The sequence below is a fragment of the Bubalus bubalis genome, chromosome 12, assembly GCF_019923935.1.
Source record: "Bubalus bubalis isolate 160015118507 breed Murrah chromosome 12, NDDB_SH_1, whole genome shotgun sequence".
Lineage (NCBI taxonomy): Eukaryota > Metazoa > Chordata > Mammalia > Artiodactyla > Bovidae > Bubalus > Bubalus bubalis.
The window spans coordinates 78199057-78209231 of record NC_059168.1 but is presented as its reverse complement, the minus strand read 5'-3'; the positions used below and the strand labels follow the sequence as shown (position 1 = coordinate 78209231).

Sequence of the window (10175 nt, the reverse complement as noted above, 5' to 3'; positions counted from 1 at the left end):
TGGGTAAAGATACATGATTTAATTTAATCCTCAAAAACAACTTTGAAGTATCATTTTATCAATAAAGAAACAGGGTTCAAGTTTCATCATATGATGAAGTGTGTAATGACTCTATGTAGTTAGACAGAAATTATGAATATTTTAAGACAGGATTCATACCATCAGTGCAATCACTGGCCCCAGACTAGCATCCATGTGATAAAGGTATTTTCATTTTCCTTAAATCAGAGTAAACTTGATTGGTCAATGGGAATTGTAATTGAGGTACAGTGGGGTATTTTATGTAGAGAAAAACACAAGACCAGATTTATTTCATACAATGTTATTCACACATTTTTCATTTTCTAATTTATACATAATATACAAAGAAGTGAAGATAACATTATTTCATACGAACCAATAAGAGCCAGGACTTAGACAAACTGGTCCAGAAACAATTCATATCAAAAGACAACCAAGAGTAAAGCCTAAGTGGTTCTGCCCAATTAAGTTTATTCTAAAATGTCATTTTCAGATTATACCAAAACCTCATGCCAATTTATTAAAAGGTGGAATCAGAGAGGTGGGCATCAAAAATGGCAGACCAAAATTTCTAGAGTAATAGATATTTTTCTACGATAAGCCCTAAAATACTGGGAAGACTGGGCTGTTAATAATGAGACACACAAGAACATCAGGAATTCAAGACAATGGTCCAGTTTCCCAATGTGCTGTTCTCTAGGACTTTCTAAATCTGCAGAAATAATTTGTCTGTGTGAACAGAAGATAAAGGAAAACCAGGAATTTAACTGTGCAAATCCAGGAAAGTCACCACCAATCTCCAACAAGGACAACTTGATCCTGAAACCATGAGCTGATACTGGGAACAAAAGTTCAGCACAGGGCCAAGACATTCTGAGGCTGGCAAAACAAAGCGGGAAGGGCGGCAGGGAGCAGCCCTGTATGGAGGGGAAAAAAGCTCTGTCACTATGGCTGGGACATGCTGATGAACAAGTGTGACTGTGAGAAGGGACAGTGAACAAGTGGTTAAATTTAATGGCCTCAACAAGGAATGCTGGGTTAGAAAACTACAATAACTCAACATCAAACATGAAAAACTATGCCTGGCACCCCAAACTTCATGCTGTTATTCTTAGGTTCATGATATGAACAGCTATGTGAAAAACCTTTATGTTCACTATTGTGCTCAGAAGACTGGTATTCTTCTGCAGACTTCCAATAAAAAAAATCCCTTACATATTCAATTGAAAGAGATAGCATAGTTCATTAGTTTTTAGCACTAAACATAAGTGGGTCAACATAAAAGTTTTATACAAAATACTGACTTCAACAAAATACAAAGCACTTTCTTTATCTTTCAGAAACTGAATATACAAAGCAAGTTTTTTCCAAAATATTTTCATAGGCAAAGGATTAAAAACGATTTTAATTATACACATATGGTCACAATTTTGCCTTAAAAAGATTGTTGGGAAATGTACATAAGGCCGCTTGTAAATGTACATCATGTTACTGTTATGTCTTATGTCCAGAGAAAAAATGTTATCATACAGATTTGCTATTACTTGGGAGTAGGCTATTCAAAAATACAGTACTCTTCTGTACAAAGAAAAAAAGTCACATCACATTTAATAAGATGGAAAAAGCATTGGCCTCCATGGTCATCAAATATCTCAGTCCAATACTTTCTATTATGCACAATACCCTGACTTCTTGAAAGTGATCCAAATCCTAGCATGTCCATATTAACAGAGTCAACAACTATGTTATAAAACAAAATGTTTTCCACAATAATAAAAAGAAAGCTGGTTCATACTTCTGAAACCATATAAAGATAAAAAATTTTAAAAAATCACTCTCAATTTGGAGAAATCAATTTACATTATACAACACTATATGCCAGGTCAGAGGGCAGGGACATAAATGTACACCAAAATGCAAATGTTTCCCAAAGAGATAAAACAAATTCCATTTACAGCATTGAGGTTTACAAATATACACCTGTACAACCAAAGAAAGCATCACTACCAAATTAGCAAGGCTTTTATAATAAACATTGAAACAAGATTTGCTTTCAAAGTGTAAACTTACATCTATTACTACACACACAATGCATATATTTATAGGAAGCAAAAAAAGCTATCTGAATATGTAATCATGCTTAAATGTTGAGCTATCAAATTCACTTTTCAGTGGCCCCTTTTCACCTCTATTAGGTTCCTACTTTCTGAATCTACTATGAAAAAGCAAAATAAAGCTCAACACTTTCTCAACATGTCCTTGTAATTCTATAAGCAAAACAATGTACAAATTTCGACTCTTTCTCATCGCAAACCAAACTGAAAAGTTAAAATGGAACTTAACTTTTCGTTTAGTATACTTAACTGGATGGAAGTGTCACCATGATTCCGTTTTTTTCTACCTCTTATAACAATTACATATGTAAGTATATACAATACTTCTGTACATTGCCAGAGACATTTTAGGGCAGTATTTGTATTAAAACCATATCCACTGTAAATACTATAAGTTCTTTTCCTTTCAAATCATTTAATTCTTATCTTACTGAGTTTTTATTTGCATGATAGTTTGTGAATTACCAAAATACAACTTAACTTTCTTTTTAAAATATTAATTTATGCAGTTGATTGTTAATCTGTTATAAAAGGCTTCACACAAAGGACAAAAAAAAAATAAGGACTATATTTTTATATACATCTCTATAAACCTGTTGTGCTATGGGGTCCGTAGACCTACCAGACTGCAAGCCAGTTTATTAAAAGAATACTGTACTTTTCCCTTTAAAAACTATTTTTGTGACTTTACAAGGTAAAAATTTACAAAATATGTGACAGCATTTTTTGATACAGTTACATCATATACAGGCATTCTGTGCTTTGCCAGCAATTCATTCTGATAGGTCTCCACTCAGGGCTGAATATAATTTATTCGCCACCCCCACCCCCAAATATACACAAGAACCTTAAAAAATTTACAAATGGATGAATAAAGTCAATAAATAGTTTTGCTTTAAAAAAAATTTGAAGATTCATAGTTGAGTTGTGTTTTGATAATTCACAAAAGAAATGCTCCTCTCACATGGTTACATTATCTTCTTTTTTTCCTTTACAGCATTCCATTTGGTGGTCCTCCAATAGGCCCTAGATCTGGGCTATTTTTCAAATAATATTTTTCCAACTTGGCCAGTATATGCTTCCCATATGTATATTTGCGTAAAGTAGAAATGTGAGGTCGAATCTGAAAAATAAATAATCTGCTTAGGAAATCTAAGTTATTTTAGTTTCTGATTCCTAAAAAAAACTGCCCCCAAATCTGGGTGATTTGGAAGAAATAACTGAAATTTTAAAATTCAAATCCAAACAAAGTTGTTTGCAAAAGCAGTTCTGTTCCACTCAGTCTCTCCAAAATTGTCTAATGAATAAAACAAGCCACTATTCCCATAAACTATTACACATGCAAATAATAGAGAAACTCCAAACATAGAAGAGAAGTATCACTAATGAGCTAGTATATTCTTACAAAGTTTATGAGGGCCGAATTCTGTAACTCTAAGCAACTAGACAAAAATTCAATACAAAATGGAGCAAAAGACATGAACAAGCAAGATGTGTTAGAGCTAATACATTTAAGATATTCAATATCTCCCTAGTGGTTTTAAAAACACCTATGAGAAGAATCATATCATTATCTTTCCATCCAGACTGGAAAAGATTTTATAAGCAATAACTGGCATTGATGAGATAATGTAAACAGGTAAATATCAGACAGATATGCAAACTTGTACAAAATTTTTGGAAAGCAACTTGGCAGAATCTATTAAAATGTAACATGTTCACATACTTTGTGCCATCAATTTCCACATCTAGGAATTTACCTTACAAAAACATTTAATTATGCAAAGATGTATAAAACATTGCTAAGAACAGTTACTAAAAAATAAGTAATTGAAATGCTCTAAATATGAAATTGGTAAATAAATAATGCAGTTAAAAATAACACTGAAAAAACTGTTACAGGTATATATTCTTAAACAAAAATATTAAATTTTAAAAACAAAATCAAGAGGGCAAAAATACCACCAGTGTTCATTTTTAACAGTAAGTTTTCCGTGGAAAGTAATGATTTCTTTGAGAATCATTAGACTGTAGAAAAAGGATAGAGAGAAACCAGCTTAATTGATTAGGTAAATGGTAGGTAAATATGAGAAATGAATGTGATTTTATTGAGCTGATTACCTTAAGAACTTACAAAAGAGTACAGTATACCTACATCTGCCAAAGCTTTTCCACTGATTTTAAACTTTTTCTGTAGTTCAGACATTCTGAGGAAGTTAAAAGAGTAGCCTAAACAAACTGAATCATCTATTTTAAGTGCTATAAATAGTATTACCTTGTGCATGATTATCTTTCTCTGCGCAGGTTCAGCCATATCAATCATCTTCTGAACGACATAATTGGCATACTGGTCCTTCATCATGGTGTATAAGGCACTGTGAGGACCATCATTCTGGCAGCAAACTTCGTCAATCAGTAAAGCTCTCTCAGCACGGGAGGCATGAGTAACACACTTTTCTACTACATTGCTTAAAAATTAAAGTACATAAACAAAATTATTTTGTCATTTTTTAACAGAAAACTTTCTCTGGCTTTTGAAAGAACGTGTTCAGTGCATTGGCAGGCAGAAGAGTCAAAACAGGATTCTCTTCTAATTCTCCAGTTACTTCTAAAACAGTAATTAATATCATGGAAGAATCCATATGGGACATCCCCAAGTTTAATGGCAGGCCTCTTAAAATGATAACTAAATAATAATTAAACTATCGGGACTTCCCTGGCAGTCCAGTGGTTAAGACCCCAAGTTTCCAATGTAGAGGGCCATGTGGTATGGCCAAACAAAAACAAATCAAAGACCCATATTCAAGGAGGGGGGATGGGGGTGAAACTAGGTCATTAATAAGGTCTGAGGCTTTCATGAGCATGAACTAAATAAATGTGCAATTATCCACACATCTTGGGAAGAAATAATTTTCCAAACACAGATTTAAAAAATGGAATATATGGGGGCAAACCAATTTGTCATGTAGATTCTTTGAGAACAAAAGCAACACTCTAGATGTACCTTTTGCCTCCACTAAAAAAATTAGAGAGAGATTGTATTCCAATGTTATAGTCTATATGCATTTCTGTGCTTAAAAAGCCAGAGTGTTAAAAGACCTTTCCCTTGGAATGAGAAAATAATGCAATACCTGGCAAATTTGTGTTGACTCAAGGCTAAGACCTTTCCTCGGATTTCAGAAACAATTTTGCTCTTGTCTTCAGGTCGACCATGTTCCAGTACATGCTGAATAACGTAATTGCCATACTGATCCTGAGTGCAGACATTTAAAAATTGATTTCCTTAAAGTCATTCGTTAGGAATAACGGTAATTCTTAAAAAAGATGTTTATTATTTTTCTAAAAATCCAATAGTACAATCAAGAGAATACAAAAGGCTTTTGTTTCACTGTGTGTTAACTCTATAGTGTTAACAATAAATTATATTTCCTTTAAAAAATCAGAACCATTTGCAAAAGTATATAAACGTTTCAAATTTTAGGGATTTTATACCTGTACCAACTGCTCTGTATGTTGGTGGAGTTCTTCTAAGATAGGTAAGGTCTGCTCTGCAGTGCAATGCTCCAGAATGCGCTGGATTACTCTGCAGCCATAAGGATGAGTTGAAAGTACAAATACCTTAAAACAATTAGAAGAAATAAACTTCCAATCTGTGACATTTTTGGAAAGACGGGTTTACACAGGTTTTTGATAACATGTTGAGTTAATTTAACATACAAGAACAGGTAATTTACATTTAATACATCAACTGCCACATTGGCAAAGACCGAGAAACAGGGCACTCAGTTTAGGAGCTAACAGATATTTTGATCAAAAGGAACCTAATCAGAAGAAGGAAGGCATGTAATAATGACAAAGAATGGATTGTGGGGTAGTGATAGTGCACATTATAATCAGACACTATTAATTATTATGTATTAGTTACTAATTTATATTTATTTTTCTGTCTTTTATTATACAATCTTAAGTCTTCTTCTCTCCTTCTCCCTCTCCCAGGAAGTTTGGAAAACACTGTCGGGCTTACAACGCTAACAGCAGTTATCTTTATTTCTTAGAGTAATATAATTAAACTCATCTACATTTTTCAGCTGCAAAAATGAAGCTATATATTGACTCACACTCTATGAAAGAGGCAGAAATTAACACACATTCAGTATTTATCTCCTTGTATGAAAGTACTAGGTATAAGTAGACGACAAAAGTCAATCTTACTTGTCCTTTGAAAGCATCAATGATGAACTGTAGTGACTGTGGCTGAACACATTCGATACACTTTTGTACAACATGGTTTCCATTTTGATCTTTCACACATTTGAGTACATGACCATCCAGCTCCTTTACCATTTCACTCTGCAAAAGAGAAGACATTTAAATTACCTTACCAAACAACATAAAAGAAGATGGGAACAAAAGTATATTCAAAAATTTGTTTCCAATTTTTTATATATCAAAGTTTAAAATTCCTGAAAGTGTTAATAAGCAGAAGCCACTGAAGGTGAGAATTACTAAAATATTTTGGATTATAATGTAAATGATATTTGCTAAAATAAAACCTGCTGCTGCTGCTGTAACCTAGTGATACTCAATTTGCTGTATTTAAACTGTCTTCACTGTTTGTATCTTCCACTCATCTTTCTCAGCTGACAACTAATATAATGATATCAGAATTCTATACTTTTCTCTACTAAGCATACCCCTTCCCCCCAGTAATCATCATCATCATTTTTTTGGCTGTGCTGTGCAGCATTCAGGATCTTAGTTCCTCAACCAGGGACAAACCTGTGCCCCCTGCAGTGGGAAGTGTGGCGTCCTAACCACTAACTGCCAGGGAATTCCCCCAAGTAGTTATTACTGATGGGTATTTGAGATTATCAAGCACACAGAAAAGGGTAAGGAGCTGAATGAGCCCTGAAGAGCCGTGTAATTTTCATGTAATATATCAATTATGAAAAATTATTATTGAGCACTTTTATTCTTCTTTTTAGTAATCTTATAATAAAGAACTTGATTCAGGGAATTTCCTGGTGGTCCAGTTTTTAGGACTCTTCTGCTGCTGGGGGCCCAGGTTCTCCCTAGTGGGGAACTAAGACCCTTCAAGCTACACAATTCGGGGGAGGGGGTGGGGGGCAGTGGTGGTGCATGCACACGAATGGGTGGGCACAGGACCAGCCACAACTTGATTCAATATTTTCCTTTAACATTTTATACCTTCCTCAGGGACAGATTCTCAGGAGATTTTAGATCTTTGCTCATTTAATGGGCAAAGATGACATTTTTCAATTTATATTTGATTAATAAGCTTAGACGGTAAAGCGTCTGCCTGCAATGCGGGCATAAATACAGTGAGTGAAGAAAACAATTAGTTCTTAAAAGGTATTGGTAATAGTAAGTTTAGAAAGAGATTGACTTTGACTCTCAAGCTACACACATACAATAAATTCCAGAATTAAAAACAATAATATATATGTATGTAATCACAGCAGTGAACATCTGTGAGAAAATTACATTCCTCTTGAAGAAATCCCGAGCTTTAGAGTCACTGAAGTTGTGTCATAATGGAGAAAGATCAGTAGTTTGTATAGATACTTAGAGCTTCTCTGCTCTTAACTCTCAGACTGATAAAGATATTTTGGAAACAGTGTCAGAGCTTTCTGAGATGCTCTTCCCAGGTTATAATCCTCAAGCTTGCCTTGAATAAAATTCCATGGATGGAGAAGCCTGGTGGGCTACAGTTCAGGGGTTGCAAAGAGTCGGACATGACTGAGCGACTTCACTTGCACTCTTCAATAATAAGGTTAAACTTACTTACAGTGCATTTTCTTTTAACTATTTTTCCCATAAAATTCGAAGACTTCATTAACACACATCTTAATCCTTGGGGAAAAAATGTAAGTAACTGCACAATAATCTGTGTACCTAATCAGTGTAATAGGAAATAGGATTATGAAGAAATGGAGTACACCTAGTGTAAAGGTATTCTTTTTTTTTTTCTTTTGACATGCCGCATGGCAAGTGAGTTTTTAGTTACCCGGCACTGAACTCCTGTCCCCTGCACTGGAAGCACAGAGTCCTAAACACTGAGCCACCAGGAAATTTCCAGTATTTATATTTAAAATTTCTCTCACCCAAAAAAGTCTCAGTTGTATTCTGACAGAGGAATCCTTGAACTCAAGATATTACACAAATGTTGTTATAAGAGGACTAAGTTACAAAAGCAAATGTACTAAAGAATCCAAACAGGAGGGAATTCTCTGGCAGTCCAGAGGTTAGGACTCTGCACTCTCACTGCCGGGGTCTTCGGTTTGATCTCTTGCTGCTGCTGCTAAGCCGCTTCAGTCGTGTCCGACTCTGTGCAACCCCATAGACGGCAGCCCACCAGGCTCCCCCGTCCCTGGGATTCTCCAGGCAAGAATACTGGAGTGGGTTGCCATTTCCTTCTCCAATGCATGAAAGTGAAAAGTGAAAGTGAAGTCGCTCAGCCACGTCCCACTCTTAGTGACCCCATGGACTGCAGCCTACCAGGCTCCTCCGTCCATGGGATTTTCCAGGCAAGAGTACTGGAGTGGATCCCTTGCTGGGGACCTACAATCCTGCAAACCATGCAGAGCGGACCAAAAAAAAAAAAAATCCAAACATGAACTGGTTCATCTAAAGCTTACTCCCAATGCTTTATATTTTCAAATTAAAGAGACATAAAATACAATTTTTTAAAGAATACAAAAATTTTGTCTTAACTTACAATTACCTGCTGGTCAGACGAAATAGACTCTAATGCTTTCTGAATAACACGGCAGCCATACATCTGCAATGCTAAGGGTAGAACATGACCACGAATACGAGTCGCTAGGGCTAATTTTTGATCCAAACTCCCAAACTGACAGAAAAAAAAGATTTTATTATTACTTTGTTAACTTGAATAACTCACTGTTTTCAGTCTACTGAATCTATTTTTAAATATTACATTTGGCAAGTAGGTACAGAGAAAGCATTTAGGTATTCAACTTCTCATTTAGTGTAAAGACCATACACTTAAAAAATAAATATATATCATAAAATATAACATTTTAACCATAAAATACAACATTTTGACTTCAGTGGTATTGACTATATTCTCACCATTTGCAATAGTCATCACAATTTGATTCCAAATTTTTTCCATTACCTCAAACACAAACACTATACTCATTAAACAATAACCCCACTCTTTCCCCTACCAGTCTACTAGTAGAATAGGAAGCCCTAGTCAACTTTATGTCTCTATGAATTTGTCTATTCTAGGTATTTCACATAAATGGAACCTTATAATGTTTGTCCTTCTGTACCTGGCTTATTTCACTTAGTTTCATCCATGAGTAAGCATGTATGAAATGCTTCATTCCTTCTTATGGCTGAACAATATTCTGCTGTGTATATATATACCACATTTTGTTTATACATTCATCTGTCGGGCATTTTTGACTGTTTCCATGTTCAGGCTACTGTAAATAATGCTGAAATGAACACTAGTTCACTTAAGTGCTTGTTTTCAATACTTTTGGGTATATACCTAGAACGGAATTGCTGGGCTATATCATAATTTTATGTTTAGTTTTTTAAGGAACCTGCCAAACTGTTTTCCACAGTGGTTGCACCATTTTACATTCCTATCAACAATGTATGAGAGTTCTAATTTCTCTACATCTTCACCAACATTTATTGTTCTCTATATTTTAAAATACAGCCATCCTAGTAGACATAAAAGGAGCTAGCTATGGTTTGGATTTGCGTCTCCCTAATGACTAAGGGTGTTAAGCTTTCTTCATGTGCACATCTGAGTATCTTTCTAGGAGAAATGTCTGTTCAAGTCCTTTGTCCCTTTTTTAAACTGAGCTGTCTTTTTGTGGTTGAGTTTCATACATTCTGGATATAGAATCTGTACATATTTTCTCCCAAGTATATATTTTTATATGAAAATAAACTTTATATGAAGAATAAACTTTCAGAGCTTTTCTAAGCATTGAGCATGAAAAAACATGAATGCATGCTTACCTCAAAAAATTT

At 34.7% G+C, this 10175-nt stretch overlaps 1 protein-coding gene across 12 annotated transcripts in view; it reads right to left on the bottom strand.

The window, feature by feature from the left end:
• Positions 1 to 306: 306 nt before the first annotated feature.
• The window catches only part of PUM2 (pumilio RNA binding family member 2), a 118032-nt gene continuing 108163 nt past the window's right edge, over positions 307 to 10175 (bottom strand). For 10 of the 12 annotated variants that reach the window (XM_025261514.3, XM_006049163.3, XM_044926215.1 and 7 more), the window contains 7 exons: positions 10164 to 10175; positions 8875 to 9009; positions 6348 to 6485; positions 5628 to 5753; positions 5267 to 5388; positions 4411 to 4603; positions 307 to 3258 (listed from right to left, as the gene is read on the bottom strand). The exon at positions 10164 to 10175 is cut by the window's right edge and continues 118 nt beyond it. In XM_025261514.3, the coding sequence (XP_025117299.1) occupies positions 3127 to 3258; positions 4411 to 4603; positions 5267 to 5388; positions 5628 to 5753; positions 6348 to 6485; positions 8875 to 9009; positions 10164 to 10175 (858 nt within the window). In that variant the 3' untranslated portion in view covers positions 307 to 3126. The remainder of the gene's footprint in view (positions 3259 to 4410; positions 4604 to 5266; positions 5389 to 5627; positions 5754 to 6347; positions 6486 to 8874; positions 9010 to 10163) is intronic. The other 2 variants (XM_044926212.1, XM_044926216.1) reach the window with 1 other exon arrangement.